The 25,759-nt window shown below is 43.6% G+C and overlaps 1 protein-coding gene across 8 annotated transcripts in view; it reads left to right on the top strand.

Moving 5' to 3' along the window:
• Lrmda (leucine rich melanocyte differentiation associated) overlaps positions 1-25,759 on the top strand; it is a 1,059,015-nt gene that overhangs the window by 580,719 nt on the left and 452,537 nt on the right. For 7 of the 8 annotated variants that reach the window (XM_063274633.1, XM_063274632.1, XM_063274635.1 and 4 more), the window contains 3 exons: positions 6,088-6,216; positions 12,964-13,101; positions 24,761-24,878. In XM_063274633.1, the coding sequence (XP_063130703.1) occupies positions 6,088-6,216; positions 12,964-13,101; positions 24,761-24,878 (385 nt within the window). Of the gene's footprint in view, positions 1-6,087; positions 6,217-12,961; positions 13,102-24,760; positions 24,879-25,759 lie in introns of all 8 variants that reach the window. The other variant, NM_001109441.1, reaches the window with a different exon arrangement.

The following is a 25,759-nucleotide window of genomic DNA, read 5'->3' as shown; positions in this document are numbered from 1 at the left end:
TGTATGTATGGGTTTATGTATGTGTGTATGTGTGTGTATGTATATGTGTGTATGTGTATGTGTGTGTATGTGTGTATGTGTATATGTGTATGTGTATATGTGTATGTGTGTGCGTGCGTGTGTATGTGTATGTATGTGTATGTGTGTATGTGTGTGTATTTGTATGTATGTGTATGTGTGTGTATTTTTATGTATGTGTATGTGTGTGTATTTTTATGTATGTGTATGTGTATATGTGTATGTGTATATGTATATGTGTGTGCGTGCGTGTGTATGTGTATGAATGTGTATGTGTGTGGTGTATTTGTATGTATGTGTATGTGTGTGTATTTTTATGTATGTGTATGTGTATATGTGTATGTGTGTGTATGTGTATATGTATATGTGTGTATGTATGTGTATGTGCATGTATGTGTATGTGTGTGTATGTGTCTATGTGTATGCCTGTATGTGTGTATGTGTGTATGTGTGTGTATGTGTATATGTGTATGTGTGTGCATGTGTGTGTATGTATATGTGTGTGCGTGTGTGCGTGTGTGCATGTGTGTGTGTGTGTGTGTGTGTGTGTGTGTGTGTGTGTGTGTGTGTGTGTAGCTTTGTGACCTGAGTGGCACAAAGAGTATAGAACCAAGCATATAGGGTAATAAATGATGACATACCCTTTATTAAATATTGTAGTCTATCACCCATCTACCTACCCATCTACTTATCATTATCAGTCATCTCTCTCTACTTATTACCTATCTGCTGATCCATACATCCATGCAAACAATTAAATAGGATTGATGAGAATCGTGTGGCAGTTAGGATACCCCTCTCTCACATAGGTGATATGCTGGTGCCGGGCCCTTTTCCTGAAACTAGACCAGTCACTCATTACTTCCAATCCCCCTTTCTTTCTTCCCTCCCCACAATCGAGAGCTCTGTATCTGTCCTGTCCTTGTAGCTTTGGCCACAGTCTCTGTGGGAAGTTCATTTTCAGACTCCTCTAAGAGTCACTGCATGGTGGGTGTGCGAATAAAACAGGATCAAATTGCTGTTTCTGCACTCAGAGATATCACTGCGACCCTTTAACCACAACACTGACCAATTAGAGCACCACACTGGCCCTCAGTAGCCCCAAGCTGGCCCCATGCTGTGGTTGCTGGGTATCAATGACCTAGTTGCTAAATTATAAACATTATTAAGGTCAGTGGAGGGACAGATCTGAGAGTGGCCGGATAATAGGGGAGTCTCAGAGGTGAATGTGTTTACCAGGTGGTAAGGAACCGTTCAAGTCCCCCCGCCTGACTCCAAGGCTTGGTAATACTAGCACAGGCTCTTCGCTCTCTCTGCTCCTGAGCACCTCGCTCCACTGCTAAAGATGGGGATTCACACAGGGATTGGCCCCTTGTTTCTGGCAGCTCCCTAAACTAGCTCTCTGGCTGGTTCTTGAGCTTCTCTGGATTACACTAATAGACCCATGGCTCTAAGCTGAGCAACCCTAGTATGCCAGGGAGTTGACTCTGAGTCCTCTATGACCCTGACAGCTATCCAGGTAGGTGGAAGTCATACTTAAATTCCACTTTCAGCTCGGGGGTAGAGAGACTGAGTTCTAGACCGACAAGGTCTAGCCCTTCAGGTAAGGGAGTTGACCTGTGTGGTAGGTTTTTGGATGTGTGGGCTGGGCCTTTGTCATGTCATAGCCTTTCCACTCTGCCTTGTGAATGCAGGTTTGAATGTTCTGCTGAGTTTGTTGCAGGAACAGGTCAAGTTGTGAGCGGAGGTATTGCTTCCTTGCTTGATTTGAGAATATCACAATTGTTCCTGTGTAAAACCAAAGGAAAAGGGTCTCCTCACACAGGTCTGCCATGAGCAAGCCCCCTCCATTTGCTACCATTTCCACTACTGGTTTAGACCGGCAACTGAGGGAAGAAAGACCCAACCTTTGGCAGAGGCCATAAGCTGACAAGTCACCAGGAGCTTACGCAAATGATCCCCGCTGACTTTTATGATACTGTATTCTGTTGATTATGTGCTGCCTAAGGGGCAGTGGTCATGGGGGACTGAGTATCACAGGCCTAGATCAGAAACCCCTCTACCCTAAACCTTTCCCTGCCTCTAGCTCATGCTCTGTCTTATTACCAGTTTTCAAGGATGAAAGGCCAAGTTTGCATCCACCCAGTAAATGAAGAGATCAGAAAGGTGCTGCTATGCCCAGAGTCCTGTGTCAGCCTCCCAGCCACTGGCCTAGGCTGGGCAGGGCAGGGCGGGGTGGAGCTGAGTCTTCAGCGCCACTGTTTCTATAAGCTAATGAGGGCAGTGTGTGAGCCACAGGCGATGGTGGTGGGATATTAACTGTGACAGGAAGCTTGATCATAATTATCTTAACGAGGATAGGGTTAATTACAGTGGAAACTTTAAAGTTTCCTCTGTTTGACTCCACTGGAGCCAAATGCATCGTGATGTTCTGTCACTCCGATGTGACTTTGGAAAAGGTACTAGGATTCTACCCAGGGTTGCCGCAAGCTCCGGAGAGAACCCAGTGAACAAGGTTGGCCAAGATGGTACCTATGGGTGCGGTCATGCCAGTTTCCCCACTGGTGCAGAGGGAGGGAGGCAGCTGCAAACTGATGTGGAGATGCTGATGAGGTTTGCAGAGCGGACCCCCTGCCCTAGAGTGGTTCCATGCGCAGTGAGTGGGTGTGTCCACACGCTCTGCTGGAAGAACCCTGTGACCCCTCCAGCTTCCATCCCATCCCACGTTATCATCATCTTCCCTGTAAACTACCGTTGGCATCCCAGGAAAGGGGCATGGCATGCCTGGATTTTTATGCTTTTTTTTTAATTTTTATTTTAAATCTTGTCATTTTATACAACAGTGAATCTCTGCCTGCAGGAATCTGGAATAGAGGGATTGTCACAAGAAACTACTTCTCCCTGATCGTTTCTTTTGGGGAAACAACAGCAATAGCAGTAACTGGAAAAACATTTCAAAGTAAACACGTGAAGCCCTTTCCCATTGCCTGTTCGCTGGCTTCCAACACACCGTTGAAACTCCATAAATTCTTTCCCCTGACGTCTCTCCTTCATGCTGTTCTGAACCTCCTGCCTCCAGTCCCTCAGCTGTGAATTTGGTTAAACACATCCTAGAGTGTACCCACAGCAATCATGAAAACAGGACTTTATTCACCAGCACCCCCCCCCACACACACACACATCGCACAGGTCTCCTTTTACTGACCACTAGCAACATTACATAGGGAAACCAGACAAGAAACGGGAGATTGGGTGTGGGGGGCTCTTCTCAGAGGTCTCACTCCCATATGGAGCTCTGATGTGTGGTCTGTACTGTGGAGAGAAAGCAGCAGCCTTGCTGGGAGCCAGCACTCTTGTGGTGCACTGGCATGGCCCTCTTCATCCTGCATCATTCTGTTATATGCGTGCTCAGGAGCAGTCTGGGAAGGGGCTTTCTTCTGGTAGCCGGTTGCCAGCCCTTTGCTGTGTCTCGTGATAAAAACATACAATATTTACATTACATACCTCCAAGCAGTGTGTCTCTAAATGGTGCCTTTGAGCAGAGTCCCATCTGATGTTGGTGCTCAAAGAACTTATTAGCTTCTCAGAAGGCTTCCTGTGTGTGTGTGTGTGTGTGTGTATTGGAGTGGGGTGGGGGAGGGGTGGTCTCTACTCTCCCTGTGGCAAGCAGAGACCTGACCCTGAAACAGTTGTGGCTAATGAGCTTGGTTCACTGACTCCCATGGAGAAAGGGACTCTAGCTCATTGGGTTGAGAACTTGACTTTGTATTCAGTATTCAATCCCCAGAAACCCATCACCTAGGCCTGACGGAACATGCCTATAACTGGCTAAGTTTAAGCAGGAGGGTCAGAAGTTCAAAGGTCATATTTGGCTTCATAATGAGTTTGAGACCAGCCCACAATGTATGGGAGCCAGCTTTAAACAAACAAACAAACAAACAAACAAACAAACAAACCAAAAGGCAGGAGGGACCCCAGAAAGCCCAGAGATTCCCCACACACTGGCTTTGTCCTCCACTCTCATTGATGGCGGGGAGGCAGCCCTGAGTGGGAATACAGTTGTCCTCTAAGGTGGGAGGCACACAGGGCCAGTAGGCACTCAGCACACCCCAGTCCAGGCTACAAGGAAATGGAGGAGCCGAAACAACAGCCGCTGCATAGCCCACTCCTAAGCCCCCTAAAGGGAGGGAGTTGTTTTGCCTTCCAGAAGCCTATGAAACAGGATGGCCCTAAATTAAAGTGCAGGCAGTTTCAGTTTTTCATGTTTGCCTCCACAGCAGGTGGCACTGACCTCAGAGCCCTTATGATCTGGGTTCTCTGAGACCACAGGAAGGTCTCTTAGACTTGACTGAAGGGTGGCAGCAGACAGGAGAAGGACCAGTGGAGGCAGTGAAAGCAGTCCCTGCTCCCTGCCTGAGTTCTCTCCCTCTCACCCCAAACACCTAGCTGGGCCAGAGATCTCCATGGGAAGTCCCCCCTCCCTCCAGCACACAGCTCCACAGATGGGAGCAACCCCTGGCCCAGTAGAAGCCGAAGATTTAATGAGCATGCTCTTACATATCTCAAGGGTAGGGTCCATACCCCCTATCCTTGGTTTTGGGGACCCTCTGTCAGAAAGCTCACCATGGAGCCATGGTGCCTTGGGAAAAGCTTCCCAGCTAAAGCTTACTGCCTGGGGTGCACACAGAACGCACACAAGGTGACAGGGCCTTAGTGCTGGTGCAGTCAGTAAAGGAATAGTGTGGCAGGCCTGCTAATCTGCCGTACTTGCTAGACAAGGCAGGGACTGAACTTGTGTCTTCCCTTCAGGGGCCCTGTGCCTCAGCAGGCTCCAGCCTATGCAAGCTCAGCACCGTATCTCCAGGGCCTGGCAGGTGAGCAAGCTGGGAATAAGTATCTGAGAAGGCCCTGAGACTTTTCACTTGCTTTAATTAACATTTGTGTGTGCCTGGGTGAGCATCTGCTTACAAACGCTCACAAGGGTCCCTCAGTGAAGAGCTAATTTCAGACTACGTGGGTAAAGGAAGCTTCTTTTCCCGTTCTCTTACAGTCTTTTTTTTTTATCTTTGAACCCCATACTTAATCCTTAATGCCTTTTGTATTTACTGCCTCAAAAATCTACATTGCTATACACTAGGCTGAAATAAACACACACACACACACACACACACACACACACACACACACACACACACATACACACACACACTCCATAGACTAACAACACTTCAGACCCGAGATTTGAAGCAGAAATGCTCCCAGCCCTCTGTCCCCACACAAAATGAAAACCAAGTAAAAAGAAATGAAAGAAGAGAAAGCTTTCTTGCGGCCTGCAGTGCTTATGTAATTCCTCCAGGTCAGGCAGGCAGCCATGGAGATGCTAGGCAGGAGCATTAGTTAGGAGTGATTAGTTAAAAAAAAAAGAAGAAGAAGAAGAAGAAAAGAAAGAAAAAAAGAGAGAGGGAGACAGAGAGGGAGGATAAGAGGGAGAGGGAGTCCAAGGATGGGAGGAGGATGTAAGCAAGAGAAAAGCTGCCGGCGTCCTGGCCGGTTCCCCTATGACTGTACATAGTAGAACCACTAAGAAATGATACTTGAAGTTATATTTATTATTGTAAGAGGGGTATGAGATTTCTAGGCAGGAATGATGGATGACAGCTTAAATTTGTGTCCAGGGAATGAAGGTGAACTGTGACAGAGTTATTTATCTTGGGAATGGAGGTTAGGGTCAGCCCAGGCTGGGTGCCTGAAGGCACAAGACATTGACAAATTTATCCTGCAGGCCGTATCTGAAGCCCTTTGTTTTGGATCCTGGCTTCTCAATAAGTGACCCTCATCCTTCATGTTGGCAATTCGTGAAGGATGCGGTGAACGCCAGCGGGGGCCCCTTCCCCCCCTCACCCCCACCCCGGCTCCCTGCTACTAATTCTTGTCATTCACTCTGCTGACAGGCACCAAGCCCAAACTATTCCCAGTTCTGAAAGGGAAGGTTAAAATATTTATTTCGGCTCATAATGGCCTCTCTGATTTACTGCAGGATCTTTTTCCCCCTTGCCTTTGTCATTGCAGGTCACTGGAAGGACTGAGTGCATTCAGGAGCCTGGAGGAGCTCATTTTAGACAACAATCTGCTCGGAGACGACCTCGTGTTGCCAGGGTTACCCCACTTGCACACCTTAACCCTCAACAAGAACCGAATATCCTTTTCTGGCACCCACGACGCTGGGTCCCCACAGTACCCCACTTGCCGCCCAGCTCCATGGGGGTCCCATTCTGCCACCCCAAACCCTTCTCCGCAAAAATACCTGCAAAATGTCAAATGAGTTTTATGTGTCAGCTAAATTAAAGTATGTGAAATACAGTCGGTGGGCAGACAAAGCGTTCTGTCTTCTGGCACTCGGGACACTTCAGAGTAATTTATTATAGGTCATTCATAAATGAAATGCACCGTTATATCTTCCTGTTGCTCCATTTTAGTGTAGAGATCTAAGTTATGGCTGCGAGGAAATCCTTTTAATAGATAAAAATAGAGAAAGAAAATAATGTCACGGGTGCCTGGGAGGAAAAGCTAGCTTCTGTTTGCCTGGGCTTGTGTGGGAGGGCGACCTCTGGTGGCAACCTGTGGGTAATGCCGCTAAGTTGACAGTCCTTGTAGGCTTCTGGAAGGCTTTAGGTGCAGGTCTGAATATCAAATAGAAGGAAGAAGGGAGGGAGAGGGAGGGGAAGGTAGGGAAGGAGCAGGGAGAGAGAGAGAGAGAGAGAGAGAGAGAGAGAGAGAGAGAGAGAGAGAGAGAGAGAGAGAGAGAGAGAGAGAGAGAGAGAGAGAGAGAGAGAGAGAGAGAGCAAGCTGAGGTGTAAGAAGTATGAAGGTCAGGCTCTGCAGTCCTCTTGTATATAGCTCTGGGTCTGATAACAGGCCTAGGAGAATCATGGTGGGTTTTGACCTACTTTGGGTAGGTGAGTATCTACTCAGTCTGGGATGAGAATTAGGAACCAACGGCCCTGGTTTCTATAGCGAGAATAAATCAGAAGACTTCTCTAAGAGCATAGGGTACGTAGCATCTCCATTGTTAGTGCTCTGGGTTACCAGGTGCTAGGATGCCAGCTCCACCAGGCAGGGATTTCTGAATCCTTCCTATGAACAATCCTGCCTGGGTAGAGTTCACATTCTGCAGATATTTGTGGGATGAACAACATATTCATTTTTACTACTTTCTCACTGAACACTCATGGAAGCCATGTACTGTGCTGGGGGACTTACCAAGTCCAATGAAGAATGTGTATAGGCTGTTCCTTTATCTAGTCTTAGAAATTCCAAAGTTATGTGTAAACACCCCCCCAAACAATGAACAGGCTTGAACCTGGGTTCAAGTCAGCCATGGGTTATCCAGAGGAGTTTGTTTTGTTTTGGCTCTTCTTCAGAGCCTTGGACTTGACGTCCAATTGCCTTGACTTATCAATGTTAACCACTTCTTGCCATCCACACAGTATGTTAGAAAGAGAAAGAGAAGCGGCAGCCTCCCTCCTGGTGATAAAGTAAAAACATATTCATCTGTTAAGTTCAGTGTGCGTGCTATGTCAGCACGTAGGATGCTCTCTGCACAATTACTTATCAGCCTCCTTGGTGCCTCAAGCTGTAAATTAGTATTTTCTTTATTCTGTAAAACATTGTCTCACACAGTTCTTGCTATTGTGACAGAATACTGTTGAATAGGAAGCCTCCAGCAAGTGTCTGTTGCTCATAGTCTGGAGGTAGACAGTCTGAGAGCAGGGTCCAGCAGGGATTTTGATGATGTGTCCCTTGCCTGTTCTTGCACTGGGGACAGACCATGAGAAAGGAAGATGAAGGGGAGAAGAGAAATGTTCTCACCTGCTTTTATCAATAGATTAATTCATCCTATCATGTGCTCTACCCTTAGGACTTGATAACTTTTCAGTGGATTTGAATTGTGATTGTGGGGTATAAACCGTGCAAATATGTGCAAATACAAATATGTCCCTATGGTCATCATCAGTGATGCTTTATGAGTAGTAGAGGAAGAGGGCTTAGAGGTAAGTTCAGAGTCAGAGTCATAATGACATTTGATGGAGGTTTCCTTCATGAACCCTTTGCTCAACTAGTTTCCAAGTTAGTGGTCTGTGTATTTTCTCTCTTCCTTGGCTGTCTTAGATCATCAGCTGGGCCATATGAGCAACTGGATCAAGGAACGCAGTATTACTGGACCAAACTTTAGATGATACCATTGCTCCCTTGAGCCTCAGCCCATGTCCTGTGTCTCACATCGCTGCAGGATATTGCGGTTCACAGACTTAGTTTCATATGTTCTCTTGGTCATATGTAGCTATGTGGTCTGGTACAAGTAACCTTCTGGGAGCCTAGTCCTCAACACCACTGAAATTGGCAGGCATCTTTGGGTTCCAGAGTGCTGGGAGATTGACTCTATCTTTTGTTAAGTCCTTTTCCTGCTCTGTGCCTTAACTTCCTTGAGCTGTAATGGTAACTCTAAGAGAGTAAGGGGACTAGCCTGGAAAGTCACTGTGTTGCTGAAAATCCAATTACATAGCTGTGCTTTTATTGGGAATCTTATCAGTGGATACAGACCATAAAGTGTTGTCCCACTCAGGTTGCTATGTCCCACCCAGAGAGTCATGCAATTTCTTTCCTCTTTTCCTCTCTGATCCACTGGTACTTTGACAAAAGTCAGCTTCCCCACGCAATTGATTTGCAAGTCACAGTCTGAAAGGTAGGCAAAGGCCAGCAACAGTGTATGCTATCCTGTTAGTCTAACTGCCTCTTACACTGACCCTGCCTTTTCAGGTTAAAACTCCCTACTTGTGAAAATGTCCCAATTCTGCACAAGTGACAGGGTGGGTATTGCTGGAACTGTCCCATGAGATGTTCCAGTCATGACTGGCTCTTGTCAGCTAGCTCATGTAACATAACAATCTACTCCACAAAACAATAAATGTTCTATGCACTTCAATTCTATGTGAGTCAGGACTCAGCTGGATGGTTCTTCTGATGGTCTTAGTTTGTGTCACTCAGGCAACCATGTTTTTTTTTTCTTGCCAGCACGAGATAGTCTAAAAGAACCTCACTCTTACATATGCAATTAGTGTGGGCTGTTGGCTCAGCTGCTTGCCTCTACCCTGTTGCCTATGCCATCATATGTGAAAGGATTGATACAGGGCAGAAGCCCTGGTGTAGATGTGCTTGTCAAATCCTGCTTGTATTATGAAAGCAACTTAGATACTAATACAAAACAATGTGGGCAATGACACTGGTGTTCATATAAAGAATAGCTCATTTCTATAGCTATCTACTACACCAGTCTTACCATCTTGTCTCTATGAGATCTTACTTAGTTTTCACTATAGAGCATCTTATTGGTTCTCTCAGCTACTTTTATAATACAGCCCAGTCCCAACTGTCCAGGGATTGTATCACTCCCTGTTAGATAAATTAACAGTTGATGAAGTCCGTCTCCCCTGATAATGGCTAGGTTTGTGTCCAGTTGACAAAAGCTAACTATGACATCATCCTAAAAAGATGAAAACTATTCTCATCTGACTAACATCATTATCACCAAGGGCAAAAAGTAGGCTTAATGTCTTTCTTAGACTTTTATACTTTACTGTAGTTCCAATCTCTTTTGTGACTCTGGGAAATACTGATGATAATTCTCTTTCACTTCTTAGAAAACCCAGAAACTGCAAGCTTCTAGAAGCCACATAGATTGCCACAGGTATGGCTTCATCTAGATCCCACTTAGGCTGACTCTGAGCTACAGAGTCTAATACTCAAGGGAAGCAATCGTTTTGCTGGAATGGACTTGCATGTGGGTGGAGCCAGCTATCAGCTGTAGTGAGCCCAGATGGGGCTACAGGAATTCTGTCCACAGAAGAGATTCCAATGTCACCTCTATCACCTCTGAAAATTTCTTGTCAGTTCACCAATTAATGCATTGGTTCCATTTATATAGCTTTCTCCCAATCCTCATCTTTGTTCTATCCCCTCTTTGTTCAAAGTGATTAATCATAGGCTGTAGACTTGAAAACCCACTCCAGCCCTGACAATATTCTCAGTCTCTCTCACCCACCAACCTCTGTCTTTGTCTCTCTGTCTGTCACTCTGTCTCTTCTATCTTTCTGTCTTTCTTGGTCTCTCTGTCTCTGTCTCTGTTTCTTTTTTCTTTCTCTCTCTCTCCTCTCCCTGGCTTGTCCACCAGCAACCCTGAGGTCTTCTGTGTTGATCTCAGTTATGTGACCTCCAAATAGTCAACCCCAAGTAGGGGACTGACTGAAAATTCTAGAAAGTAGAGATGTTTAACCCTTGCAAAATTTAATGGTTGCCCCCCCTCTTTCCTTGTAGGAAAACAAGGCTTTATTTGAGATTACACTTAATTTTCTCAGTATTTACATCAGCATATGTGCTAAAGGTGTGACCAGTTTGAATCATAGTACACACAGGAAGAAAGAATAGTGCTACATGTTACACAGGTGGGCTACAACAAGGAGATGGGTGTGCTGTGTCACAAAACTGGACCTCACCCTTAAAAAATAGTATGTACTTATGTGTGTTTGTGTGTGGGTATGTACACGTAAGGGCAGGTGTCAACAGAGGGCAGAAAACAGCCTCGGGTCTCCTGGAGCTGGAATTAGAGGTGGTTGTGAGCTCCTGTTAGTGTGTGCTGGGAACTGCACTCCTACATTTTATGAGTAGCAAGTAGCAAGCCTTTTCTCCAACCCCCTGGATCTCACTTTCAATGCAGTTTCTTATCATCTTGAATAAGTATACTTTCTTTTTCAGGGTCTTGGTTTCTTTTACAATACACACTTCAGAGTATTGAGTAGAGTAAGGAGAGTGATCTATGCGAAGCTACGTGTTAACACCCAAAGACTCTTGTTACCCCCTGGCACACTTAACTAAAATTTCTTGGTACACTTAGAGAAAAACCGCAGTGCTTTGAAAACATAAGCCTAAACTGAAATATCCAAGACAGACAGCGCAGCTGGATGACAGTGTATTATCTCCCCCCAAAACCTATTAAACACTTCATTTTTCAGTCTTTTAATTTCATCCTTTGTACTAGAAATTGAGTCATTTTCCTCCATAGAAATGATTTAGACTTCTTAGACTTGAAAATAGTCTCTGTCATTTTCTGCCTGTGTGACTTGTAATCTCATTTTTCTTAGCTATTTTTTTTTGCTATTCTAATATTTCTGATATGTATGTGTTTGCAAAGATGCTAATATATCACTATACTTTGTACTTAGCATCCAAATGTCTGCCATTGGGTTAAAATTTCCCAGGAGCAATAAAACTGTTTCTTAGCCTGGAGATGAACCCAAAGCTGGGATGTTCTACTCTCATCTGGGAAACCACCCTGGCTTATGAGCCATAGGACCTGCGTGCCAGGAGGTTCTCCTTCTGTCTTCTCTAAACATGTAAGAAAAACACCACTTTGATCTTGCACTCTTGGTACAGAATGGCTCTGGGCAAGTCTCACCATGACAGCAAGTCTCTACAATGGCATCTTCCTGTAGACACTGGCAAAAAAAAAAAAAAAAAAGTCCCGAGTGCTTAATGCTTTAGAGAAGACTCAATGAAGGAAACCAGGTATGTTCTAAGAATCCAGCTGGGGACAGTCAACACAGTGCCAGGGATCTTGAAGAAAATGTGCCCTTCCATGCATCTCCCAATTCATCTCCACTATCACGGTCTTGGTTAGTTAGAGACGTCAGAGTTGCATCCACTCATTGTCTTGGCTTAATTTTCCACACAACTTAACAAGTTCCATCTCAAATCACAATCAGGCAGGACAGGGCTGTGCTTGTTATTATTGACCCAGGAGACTGAGGAGCCAATTAAAACTACATCTCCTATTTCATGTTTTGGGAGTGGAATCAACGAAGACGAAGGGCTGGTGCAGAACATGCTGTACGGGGTGCCAGGGCTTCCTGTCTGCTGTGGATTGTGGATAACTACTTAGCTCACCCTGATTTGCTATTTAGTAGGTTGTTGGAAAGGCTTAGAACAATGGAGTTTCCTTCATACCAAACATCCCACATGAGACAGACTCCATGACCTCTACTGGTACAGATAGCTAAAGCATCTTGGAGCCTGAGGATGCTTTGCCCAAAGTGTCCATGTCTAGAATATTTAAGGGATCTACCTGTCCTGGCACTCCAGTCAATGAGAGGTCACAGGTTTTATGGAGTGCGGAGCTTAGATAACAATAAGGAGCTCTCTAAGAACAACAAATGTTCCATAGCTAAGGATATAAATTATGTACTGAAAGGCTGTTGATGGACTAAGATGTGTGGATCAGCATCAGAGCACCTGCCTAGCATAGTCCTGAGTTGGATCCCTTACAATGTAAAACTAAGAAGCGCGTAAGGAGAATGCGTATGAGCATAAAACCATGAATGTTCAACTGGAATAAAATATATCAAAGCAAATTTTAAAAATTAAATTGACAAGTACCACAAATGTTAAAATAACTAGAAAGGACACAAATCTTTTTATACTAGATATGCCTATTTCAAAACCTTATTTCTTACAAATCCCCTTACAGCTCCATTGAGTAATCACATTTGTGATGTTTTTCTATAGAGAGCATGGAATGACAATCCCATCTTTTAGCACGATTGACTGAAAATTGGTTTTTCTTTCTAGGAGTTGAGACATAGTTATGCTATGATTTAGATGGGAGTCTTCTAAAAGTCCACACACTGAAGGTGTAGTCCCCAAAGTCATGCTTCCTGAATGTGATGGAACCCCAGACACTGTGAGCTAAAATAACTCCTTTTTAAGTTGCTCTGCCAGGTGTATTGTTCAGGGTGAGGCAGAGCTGACTCCCATAGCCTGGTCTGTTACTGATGGCTCCTATTTCTTGCTAAATCTTTCATTTTCTTGGATGAGGATCTTTAACCTTTGGCACATTACCAACTTGGAGTACCTCCTGGATCACCTGGCAGAAGTGACACCAGCCTTAGAGTACCTCAGCCTGCTGGGAAACGTGGCATGTCCCAATGAGCTGGTCAGCTTGGAGAAGGACGAGGAAGACTATAAGAGATACAGGTGAGTGCTCATGTGTTGGGAAAGGGGGAAAAGAGACTCTGGGGCATAGAATGCTATGGGATGTAAAGTAAGCATTGGTGAGTGTCCATGGACCTCCCCTGACTGTGTTAAACTGTTGTCTTTTAGAAACAGAATCCATTTTCTTCCTCTGTTGGGTTCATAGGAGCCAAGAAAAGATATGAGCTGGTTAAGATCAGGGGCTGAGAATTGTTTTTCCATCATGGGCTACTCATGCTCATTTTATGATTTACACGGATTCTGTCCTTACTGTCGAACCCTGATGTTAAAGGGTGGAAGCAGCCATGGATGGTTTGGTTTATAAATGAATATACCTGACTCTCTTCCAATAAAACTTTATTTATATGAGAAGAAAGGGGATTAGTGATATCTCACCTTGGATCTCTGTTATAAAATAACATTGTCTTTAATACCCCACTCAAATCAACAGAGGAGAAAAGAAGGAAATACTACAGTTGCAGCTGGGGCTCCTGGGACAAAGCTCTGGAAGGGTTGGGAAAAGAGGATAATGGTGAGGGAGTGACTTGTCCTACTGGAGTTTCTATAAAACCCTGGTGATCTACAGAGAAGTGTTAGTGGGAGTAATTATTGTATATCAGGCTAACAGTGTAAGAAATACTGACCATTATTAGAAATTTGTAAGAGGAAAAAAGTCCAGCAAAAGGACATAAATAGCATAAAACAAGGATTCAGTTGTATTTCCATAAAGAGGAATTTTGTGACTTTGGCTTCATTTCTAAGGTTTCATGATTAATTTTGTGGTGTTTCGAGGCTAATCTCATGTTGACACAGAACAAGTTAGATCCCAGATTGAAAAAATAAATTCATCAAGGTCTTTCTCCATTTGCAATACTTTTCAATCATGTTATGATGTTATAGATTTAAGTGTGACTTCTCATGGAGAAATACAGTTGCCAGAGTGAGTTGCTCATTTCTCACATTTAATTTCTGAGTGGTCAAATGACTTCTGGAACATTGTTTTTCAACTTTGAATCCTGAAGTTGTCTGATATAAGGTGTGTGAAGGAATCACTTTAAACCTAGTACCTTCCTGTAGCAACATTTTTGGAATAACACTTTTCATTATAACTACTAGTGCCTATTAATTGTCAGATGAATGAAAATCACTGTGATATTTTGATATCACAATATACATTGCCCTTTGGTAGTGTCAAACTCTCATAACTTTCTCTTTCCCCACCCATCCCCCTGCTTCTTCTGGCCCACTTACCTTTCCTCAGTGGTATCTCTACCACTACTTGGGATTGTATTTCTTTTCTGTTTAATTATAGTTTCTGTGTATAAGATAATACATGTGATACCTAGTCTGATCTATGTAATGAATTTTGGTCTAGGCATTTTCTTGCAGACAACATGACTTTATTCTCCTCTGTGGCTAAATAATACTCCACTATACACAAATATATATTCTCATCCTTTCATCTGTTGGTAGGCACCTAGATATCTTCCCTCTTGACGATTGCCAGCACTAACTTTAAGATGTATTTTGGAAGGTCAAGTCCAAAAATGTTTACCTAATAAATATGTTTCACAAATCAAACATTGTTTTAAAGTTTCCTTTTTACTTTCTGACTTTTTCTTCATATTTTTGTTCCATGTAATTTTTACATATGCATGAGTATATACATATACATATACATATACATATACATATACATATACATATACATATACATATACATATACATATACATATACATATACATATACATATACATATACATATACATATACATATACATATACATATACATATACATATACATATACATATATTCTCACATGTCTATTTATTCATATTCATACAACCAAACAAAATATGTGAATACAAGTGTAGATAAATCATTTTATTTAGGATGAGAACAGGGAGTTGGGGTGGGGAGATAGAGAGAATAGAATGAATTTTCCATTTCTATCTTATTCTGTTTGGTCTCAGATATAGTGCTTAGTGAAAAGGGAAGAGAAAAGCAAATATTTCATTGTTGATTTTGTAACTGGTCAGATTGACAAATCGGACTAAGCTTCACTATATATGCAGGAAGATTTGAAAAACCTAATGCAGAGTTCCATTTTGCTAGGAAGACTTAAGACAGGGATGACTGTCTAGATCAGTGGCCCTTAAATGATGTGGAGTCAACTCAGCCTCTGCGATTCTTTTGGCAGCAAACCATGTTTGGATTTACTATCTCATCCCATGCTATACATCCCATTATCTGTATTCTTCTCACTGCTATAGACATGTCCACATGGAGAGAAGAATTGCCACTGAGTATGAGTGGAGTCCTGGTCTCTTGAAGTCTAATGCAAACTAAGTCATGGGAAAGTACCTAGGTGACTCTGCTGGGGTGTGTGGAATTACTCTTCCTTCGCCAGTAGCAGCTATCATCCAGACTCAATCCAAGTCTAAGTTGTGGGTCAAATGTTTTTGTAGTAAGTGTGTTTCTCTAAGAGCAACCTTCCTCGTGGATTCACCTTGGCGATGCCCCACTCATGTCCTCTCCATCCCAGGTCTGCATTGCTGGCAGGATGTGAGAGATGGGGCTGAGAAGGCTGTTTGTTAGTGTATTTATGACACTGTTGCTGGGAGGGACTGGAATCAAGAGCTTGCTCACAGCCCAAATCACATCTGGCCACAATTGCCTTTGAAAACCCATAAGTTATCCACACAGTGACTGGTAGATGCTCATACTAGGAGAAAAGGCAGCTACCAGGAACAATAGAGGCATTAAATGTGTTCCTACTCCATTACAAATTCACTACATCATTTTGTGAAATGCTGGTTTGGTTCTCTAACGTGTTTAAATCTTTTATTCATTTTTTAAAAAAAATTGTTGATTTAAAAAGCACTCTCCCCTGTATTTGGAAGAGTGAGATTTGAGCATGGTGCAGCTCAAACCTGTGATCTTTTGGTAGCCTTGGTTGTTGATTCATTTACCCCTGAGAAGTTTTAGGGTTTCACAATGTGGCTTTTGAATTCAGAGTTCCTGGGGCATATGCAGTTAAACAAAGCAGTACAACGGCTTACTCCACGTTGGGTAAACTTTTTTTCCTGCCCCTTCATCTACAAAGTGTGAGGTCTACCCTCTCTCTGGCTGTCACTGAAATTGTAGTGGAAGCTCTATGTAAATTTATGTGGCATTTTTGCTTGCAAATGACTTAAGCAATGAATGATACTTCTACAGTTTACTGTTTTCACTTTAAGTGTGTTTTTGAACAATGCTTCATCTATTAATCATTTAAGCTATAGCATTCAGAAGCAGGAACCTGTGGTTCATTTAGTGCTGTTGAAAAAAAATTCCTATTGATTGGCATCCTCTGTGGTCATGTGATGTAATATTTATGTCACCCAGCCATACATCAAAACAAGTGTGTCTGTTGTTTTGTTTCCATGGGAGATGTTGACTTCAAAGATTTCAGCTCAGTGTTAGTTCACGTTGTGGCCAACCACCAGACCTGGAATGGGAAGTGACTAGGTTTCTCTACGTTGTGCTCTCTGTCCCATTTTCCTCCCCTTTTCCCAGTGCCTACCCCTTTGGCTTCCTCATTTACCTTTGTATACATAGTTGGGTTTTCTTGGCATACATCCCCACAGTAAAACAGGTTCAGTTAAATTTCTCTGTGAACACGGACATACTATTGAGTGGCTGAGCAGAGCACTGAGACTGCTGTTATAGGAGTGGAACCATGCCTGGATTGGATTCCCTTTGCCATTTGTCTTGGCTTATGGCTGAGAAGTGGGCATGGCCACCTTATCACAGGGCCTGAGTCCACCTGCATTTCACTGTGTGGATACAGCGCTGCTGTTCTGGGATGAATGTTGAATGAATGTGAACTTGGGCCTCTTGCAGATTTTGATATTATCCAAAATCGATATAGTAAGTCAGGGATGGAAACCTGGGTACTCAAATAGTTTATCCTTTGTTTTAGTTTTAGTTTTAGTTTTTGTTTTGAGGGACTAAGAGATAGATTCTGAGAAAGAGAGAGAGAGAGAGGGAGAGGGAGAGAGAGAGAGAGAGAGAGAGAGAGAGAGAGAGCCATGACTAGATAATAAAGATGGTAAAATTCCAAGATGGCTGATCACACTCCTGACCTGAGAGAAAAGCCTGAAAGCTTAAAAGAAAGAAAGCCTTTTTATCCCACCACCAGGGCACTCTCAGACTATGAACAAGTTCAAGGTCAGGCCAGGACACGTTTACCCCAAAGCTGGAGGCCTATTAGCCTCCCTGCCTTTGTTCAAACTAAGGAGCTTTAAACTTGGGGGAGAAAGACTCCCCTCAAAGACCCTTAAATCTTCAGTCCTCAAGGAGACGTGGACTTCAGCTTTTGAGATACCCCCTCTGCTTTTCAGAGTCTTTTCTTCATGTGCTTGCTATATGTGTGTGTTTCCTAAACCCAATAAAAGTCTTTCTTTGATTTTATCTGCTTCTAGGATTTCGCCACTGCTCCCTGACTCACTCCAGATATTTCTTGCCTTCTCATTCTTTACCTGGCAAAGAACACAAACCATGAAGACCCCGATGTGCTAACACCTTCTTATCTTTTTCCTCAGGAAGAATGATGGCTGAAAGTCAACAGAGAATAAATGCTGCACGTCACCTTTCAAATAAGAAACCTGGGCTCTCAAGCTTGAGGCTGGTCTTTTGTGGCTTAGCTTTGTTGAACATTTTCTTTCAATTTCTGTCCCTTTAGGCTTTGGTTACCCCCCCACCAGTAGGTCTCTCTGTATTCCTTAAAACTTTAAATTATTTAAAGTATGATGCCCTTTCTTTGTTCCCTGGTAGGCAAGCAGCCTGGGGGCCTGCCCAGTGTCTGTAGCACTCCACCAAAGGAAAGGTAGGACGGACCCTCTGGTGGTGTCTGGGGCCACCTTGGGCTGCCACCCAAGGCTGTTTCCCACTAAATAGGAGCTGTAAAACCTGTGGCTTATATAAACCAGCTAGCATTCCCCAGCTAATCTACAATCTGGGCTTTGATGATCACAAGAAAGCAAAGGTCATGACCCAGAGATCAAAGCGACAGAAGCCCACACAGTAATTGCCGGTTACCCTCCATACAGGCCCCTGGACTGTCCTGTGGGTGTATTGTTTGCACAGAGACTTCAAACATGCTGTCAGTGAACTGAGAGCAAAATCAGCTGGCCTTTGCCAGTTGTCAGGCCAATTCATTAATGCTGTAGGTGAGCTCACCTCAGCTCATTAGAGTGAGATCATCATTTTGTCTCTCAGAGCATCTGGAGCTGTCCCACTCAGTCCTTTGTTCATGTTGCCATGGTCCTCATTGGTTTTTTCTGATGGTCTGTCTCTGGAGGTGGGAGGAGGTGGTTATGCAAGGCAATTGGGTGAACCTGGTATATCAAGAAGGGATCGTATGAATGTATTTATTGTCAATCAACTTTGAGCACAGAGTACCCAAGCAAATAAGTGTTTGAAGGAAGCTAAGGCCCATTCTTGTGGCTCAGATAGAGAAACTGAGGCGCAGGAAGTCAAGCTTAAAACCTCATAGCCCCAGCTTTGCACTGAAAGCTACCTCCCCCTACTTTTCATCGTGATGACCTCTCTTCCTTGGCACCCACCCCACCCCCAATCTCTAAGAGCTTTGCTCACTCAAAGGAGCTGTGCCTAAGCCCTTACTGTTTTCTCTCATTAGTCAAACACCTTTAGCAGTTGATCCATGCTCTTGACCAGCATGAGATGGCCAGTATTATTAAACAGAGTTGATATAATCCAGTTGACAGCCAGGAATCACATTGTCTTACTGACATCCTTGCCCTGTTCTGTTAAGCTTTGGGGAGTGGGGAACAATTGAAACCAGTGGAAAGGTCTTCAGGGCACTGGGTAGAGCATCAGAAACTTGTACTTTGTCTCTGCACCCCCATGCATGGGAGTGAGAAGGTGTTGGGAAATAAAGGGAGAAAGCATTGCTTGTCATACAGGGCATGGATAAACCATCCAGCACGCTGTATCATGGCTCTCCTACGAACTCATGACAGTCTTAAACCATTTTCATGAAAGAAATATGACTGTCAGCCCCACCAGCAGATCCAAGAGGTCCATCGCACAATGGACCATCTGTGGTTTATACCATTACTTGGGAGCAGGCAGTCTCTCTGGGTAGGTAGAGACAAGAATGTTTTCTTTTCTCTCTCTTTTTTTTAAATATATCTAGGCAAAAAGTACTAAGGCCATCGATTTTAGAACAAAACAAATAGATTTTTCCATAATAACAAAAGTATTGGAATTGTTCTTTCTTCCTTCCAGCTTTAGCTCTGTCCTTAAAGGGTCCCTTAAGAAAATCTACCATTTTACATGAAGAGGGGGAACCTGATAGTCTCTGGGTGATGGTCTCTCAATTTCAGGAAATCTGTCTCCATACGGAGACAAATGGGTATGTGAGCACCTTTGCAGGGCTCACTGCTCTCCTGATAACCTCCCTTCCCATATCACAGCAAGGAGGGCCTCTAAGTCCCACCACCTCTAGCCCTGGGGACTTCCCTCTAGCCACTTTGAGAAGGTCAGGAAAATTGGAGTTGCCCTCCATAGCTAGGGACATGAGACTTAACTAGACTGATCTCCTTTCATTAAGCAGTGTCCTGGCTTAACAAGCAGTTTTATAAATCTGAAGCTGTCTCCGGGTGTCACAGGATTTATGGACAGGGGGGTTCTGCCGTAAAGTGGTTTATGATGGCTGCCTTCTGTGTTATTAGTAGCTGTCTCTTCCCTTCAACCATTGCAGTTTGATAATAGCCTTAAAACACCCAGAATTACTTACCTGCAAGTCCCATTCCCGATAGCCCCTGTTGACAGTCTGAATAAGTTTACTGGCCTTTTGTTGTTCTTTTCCTTCAAAACAAACTGATTGAACCATCAATAGCTCCTGTGAGCTGACAGAGGGATGTCATCTGGACTAGCCCTTGTGATTGCAGGTTATCTGGGGGAGTTAACCTCTCTGCATTGTTAACTGAAATGTTTTATGTACTATGCAACTTTAGGATATGGCTGTGATAACCCCCGGTAACTAAGTCATACATCACGGTAAAGAGATTTGGGTGCAACAAATAACCCCGGATTAAATTTACAAGCGCTGAATTGATATTGTAAAAGCTTTCATTCTGTGGCTTCAGGAATCTGCTCTCGTGTTTTTATGGCAAACTTGTATTATGCTCAGGATTGAAGCTGCAGTTCCTGACACTCTGACATGACCTAGAACAAAGGGAAATGGATCTCCCAAGACCAGCATGGGACAGGCAGGCAGAACGCCTACTGGCTTATGGCTTGGCAGGCATGTGGAGCCTATTCTAAGTCACCAGGGGACAGGAAGACCTGGTAAACGTGACTGTTAGCTGGGCTCATGGAGCACAGGTGCTGGGGCAGGGCAGACTGTTAGCGGAACTGGGAAAGAGACTCCTGGCTGCCTCATTGCACTCATAATTTCCCAACTATTAGTCCTTGTGGTGTTGTTTTCAGTAGGACATTGGTTCGCAGCAGGATGGCAGCCGTGACAGCATCACCTGGGAACTTATTAGAAACATAAATTCCAGGCCTCTGTCCAGATCACCTCAGTAAGGAGCTCTGGGGATGGGCTGGCGTCTGCCTCTGTGCTTTAACAAGCCCATGGCTCACAAGGATGCCTGCTCAAAGTCAAGAACCACTATGCTAGGATGTAAATGCTATTAGAATGGCGGATGCACTGAGAGCAGAGTTCTTCTGCTGGGTGTCCTTACCTTCTCAGTGCCTTGCATTGCTCATCCCAGGTAGTCGCTCCTCAATGATTATTCTTTGGATGTGTAAATAAATGAAAGAAGGCATTCCTGAGGAAACAGTAGATTGTAGGGGGACAAGTCTGCCTAGTGTAGCCATTCTGATAGGGATGGCGGTATTCATTTTGAAGAGCTTAAATATTAATTTTTGTTTATGTGTCTCAGTATATGTGTGAGCATATGAACACACGTGTGGGTACCCACTGAGGTGAGAAGAGAGTTGCAGATGCTCTGGAGCTACAATTCCAGTTGTTAGGAGACTCCTACCATGGATGCTGGTAACTAAACTCGGGTCTTCTGGAAACCCACAAAGTGTCCTTCACTACAGTTGTCACTCTAGTGCTGTTTAAATTTTATTTATTTTTTATTGGTGTGTGTGTGTGTGTGTGTGTGTGTGTGTGTGTGTGTGTGTGTGTACGATATGAGTTGGAGGTACATGCTTACCACAGAGCACATGTGGAGGTCAGGGGATGACTCTCAGGAGTCATTTATCATTTACTATGGACCAGAGGGATCAAACTCAAACTGAGCAACATCCTGCAGGGCACTTGAGATGAAGATGCTCTAAAGAGTCGTTAGTGCCCTCCCCTTTGGTTATCAGGCTATGGATGCCAGGACATTGGAATTTCCTTAGGAAGCTTATGCTAGAGGAAGAAAAAGCCTAGAAGCCTGGTGCCAACCAGTAGGGAGGTTGTCTCTCTGGAAGAGATTCACAGCTTGTCAGCCCATATTGCAGGAGATACCTGAGCTGAGACAGTGGTGATAGATGGGTTTCATCCTTGGAACAGAACTGCTTAGCTATGCATACCTCTGGCCCTGTTTAAAACTAAACATCCTCTTAGGACCATGAAGATGGACCTGAGGGATCATGGCAGCTTCTTGTTCCATTACCCAGTGTTCCTGTATCCCCCTCCACACTGAATATGGTTCCTTTCGCTGCTTCTCAATGTTAACTTGCCTCCTTAATTGGTCTATTAAGAGTGGGTGTCCTATCTTGGTTTGCTATCCTTCCAGACTCTGCATTCTGGTCCTAACAGGTTGGGTAACCCTGAAGTCCCTCAAACTTCTCTGGGAATTCATGGTGGCCCTTAGGATGGAAGTGTAGTCACCTGAAGTCTAGGGATGATTGGCAGACTCTGTCATAGGCTGTCTCTCTGACTCTAAGAAGAACCGTCTGCAAACAGTAGCTCTTTGTCATCCAAAAAAATTTTAACTAGCTTAAAAGCCAGCACCTCTCTGTCTCGCTCCTTTGATTTCAGAGCTGTGATCCAAAGCTAGGCGAAATGACAATGCACGGTCTGTTGTCACTGTGCTTCCTGGCAGCCCCATGAAGGCATCTTTCACTTCATCATTAAACATTGGCTGATTTTCTAATACTGATGTTGTCCTCACCTGAATATTCATCTTTTCCCACCCTACACTTAGTGGGTGTCTTTACTCCTTTGAGCGTCACTCCTGACATATTGTTTCTGTCTGTACATGTCTTTATTTGAAAGAATCTGTTGTCATCAAGGCTTTGCCTGTATAAGCAGGAGATGGAAGTTTTCTCTGACAGTCTGAGGCCGGTGGGAATTCTGCTAAAGGGTAAGAAAGAACTCTTGAGCCCTTTGCATCATTTTGGATAAGATCAGAGGTATTTGGGGGTGGAGGTTAAGGAGAGACAGGTTTTGGGAGAAAAGAAAAGCAGAGGCCAGGGAAGAAGCAGGAAGGAGGGATGGAGGGTAGGAGAAAAGAAGAAAAAGACTGGGGATATCTCAAGACCTCTGGCCTTCAGACAGACTGTAAAGGAATTTCAGTGACCCACATAAACCTGATGACCTAAGTTCCACCCCTGACACCTTGATAGCACATGTCTGTAATCCTGGACACCCCTATGTGAAGATGCAAGGCAGAGAGAGACATGATCCCAAAAGCTTATGGAGCAGCTAACCTACGGTACAAAGAACTGCAAAAACAAGAAACCCCACCTTAATAAAGTGGGAAGAGAAAATGGGATCTGGGACATTAGCCTTTGACCTGTGTCCAAAGTCCAAACACTTGCTCACTCACATGAAATAATATACTAATTCATAAGAGAATTAATTGAAATTAATTGCAAAATAATTTTACTATGTTTCGAATTTAAAAGTCCGGGGTGGAGAGCAGGGGGCTTTAAATTGGTGTATCTCACTCTTGAGTGATGGGCAGGTCTTTTACCTGAATAAGCTTATAAAGGTCACTTGATGCTATGAAATTACTCTGTAGATGTGAGAGGAGGCCCTGGGAACCCTGGGCTCCAGTGAGGAGGGATGCATAGTGGACGTGCAGGAACATCTACACTGATAAAATCCTAAGTGAGTTGCTTTTGAATTTGGTTTTTGAAGCCTGTTTGAGATAGTATATTTCTTTTTCCCTTTAGTTTTCAGCTGTTCTCTGTTTTCCCGTAACCACTCTGGTGCCTAACTTAATCTCACTGATTTCTAGTTAGTCGTATTCCTCCTTACAATAAGAACTTCTTTGAGAATGGAGAGGTATTACAATCACTTCTGTATCCCTACATGCATGGCACATAGTAGGTACTCAAGAAATATTTGTGTGGCTGAAATGAATGGATAGGCTACTGAACTCATTCTTGCTTTGGTTTCCAAGATGAAATGAAGGTAAACCTTTGAGAAGATTGTATCTTAGATAAGGACATTCATTTTTAACAGCAAGAAAATGTCAGAAACAGCAGTATGTTGGACTGGATGCTGACAATATATTCTAGGAGCATTTAGAATGAAGAAAGTAGTGTGGGCTAGAGGTGAGAAGGAATATTTCCTAAGGTTGGGACTTGGAAGATGAGAGAATTATGAGGTGGCTGCAGGAAGTGATAGGTTTCTTTCGAGGTTGTTCATTGCTATTGGTATTAGGTGTTTATCTCTTCTAAAGCAAAGAGGTTCAGGACAATTGCTCATTTGGTTGATATGGAGTGTGCTCTTGATGGGAAGTAACTAGGATGGTGCCTGTTGCTGGCAAGAAGTATAGGCCAGTGTCTATACACTTATACATTTATGAACATATACCCTGGTCAAGTGTGTCTTCTTGTCAATACCCTTTATACACATCTGTTGGAGGGCAATTTATCACACACATAGCCATTGGCTTCTCTGTGATGATCTATAATGAATACAAATAATCTTTCAAAGGGAATAGAGGAAACTGAGTATTTGGGGATATTAAAGAAAAATAAACTAGAAACACCTCTGCCTCCTATTTATTCTTGTCAAAGATCATCTCCATGCCACATTGTTGAAATTATCCACAAACGATGACAGAAAGTACTTGAGACTCACTTGAGTCCTTAGTGAAACATCTCTCAGCCACATGCATGCCCTACTTCTATGCCAAAGCCAACTAGCTTATGTGAATTCATTTAAGGTCCTACCTGGGAAATTCTGACATACAGCCTCAGCTCAAAATTTCCAGTCTATTGTATCAATGAAGAGAATGCTATAGATGCATCCCAGGAATGGCAGGTACATACCTGAAAAAAAATCTTAAGTGAGTTGTTTTTTAATTTGGTTTAGAATAGTATGATTGAGGACTTTCCATGTTGAAGCAAGGTCCTTTTCCTAGAATGAAAGAAAAGAATACAATGACAGGGTCCTACTGGCTGGCTAAATCTAATGAGGTATGTGTCTACCCTTGAGCCAGAAACTCAAATTTGGTTGTATGTTGTATAAAGCATAGCCCTTCACATTTCTCCTGGGGAATGTTTTGAGTGGGGGTGTGGGAGGCAGTGGCTAAAATATAAACCCTGAAAGCCCAAGGTTCAGCCTTATCACCAACATCCCTGAGGCAGTGATTCCAATTTTCTCAAGTTGTGTGTGTCTTTTTGTCCCAGGTGCTTTGTTCTGCACAAGCTGCCTAATTTGAAGTTTCTGGATGCCCAGAAAGTCACCAGACAAGAACGGGAGGAGGCATTGGTCAGAGGGGCCTTCATGAATGTGGTGAAACCCAAGGTGGGTGAGCTGCTACTGTTTGGTTTTCATGTGGAATTTATTTCTTACTTCACTGGTTTCTCTGCAGAGCATGGGTGATATCTTCCTATGTATTTACACAGTAGATGTGATCTCACACCAGGGTTCAATCATAGATATAGGGCTGGCCCAGTCATGAAATTGATTGACTATAATTTAGGTCTTCCTATCACTCAGTCTAAGGAGACTCATTTGTAACACACCTGGCGGTTTAAATAAGAATGACCCTCATAGGCTCACGTGTTTGAATACTGGCATCCAGGTGGTAGAACTGTTTAGGAAGGATTGGGAAATGTGGCTTTGTTGGAAGAATGTGCCACTAAGAGAGTGGGTCTTGAGGTTGCCACTTACTTGCCTCAGCTACTGCTCCAGCACCATGCCTGCCTGCTGTCATACTCCCTGTCGCGGTGGTCATGGATTCACCCTCTGAAACTCTAAGCATTGCAATAAACAACTTTTCGTAGAAAAGTTGTCATTGTCAAGGCATTTTAGCAGAACAATAGAAAAATAACTAAGACACACAAAAACACGAATGAAGCTCAGCGAACTTCAGCAGGTGAATTTTAGGTGCCCTCAATGCTTCCTTCTGTTTTGGAGCCAAAAAAAGGAATGCACTGAGAATTTTGTGTTTCTCATGTGGATACAATTCCTCTCACCCATTTGGAGGGGGCTCTGGTTTCTTGCTACTAGAAGGGGGTCATTTTCTTCTATCAGAGATGAAGGCTCTTCAGTTCCCTGAGGTGATGTTAGCACAGTATGCAGTGTTTCCACACAATCTGAGCTGGGGCTGCTACGTGCTCCCTACATACAGTTCTTGAGAGTAGATTTGGAATCTTGGATTCAGACACAAGGAGGTTTTAAGG

Source organism: Rattus norvegicus, chromosome 15 (genome assembly GCF_036323735.1).
Source record: "Rattus norvegicus strain BN/NHsdMcwi chromosome 15, GRCr8, whole genome shotgun sequence".
NCBI classification, from domain to species: Eukaryota; Metazoa; Chordata; class Mammalia; order Rodentia; family Muridae; genus Rattus; species Rattus norvegicus.
Note: the sequence above shows the minus strand (reverse complement) of the source record. Positions and strands in the feature narration are given on the sequence as shown.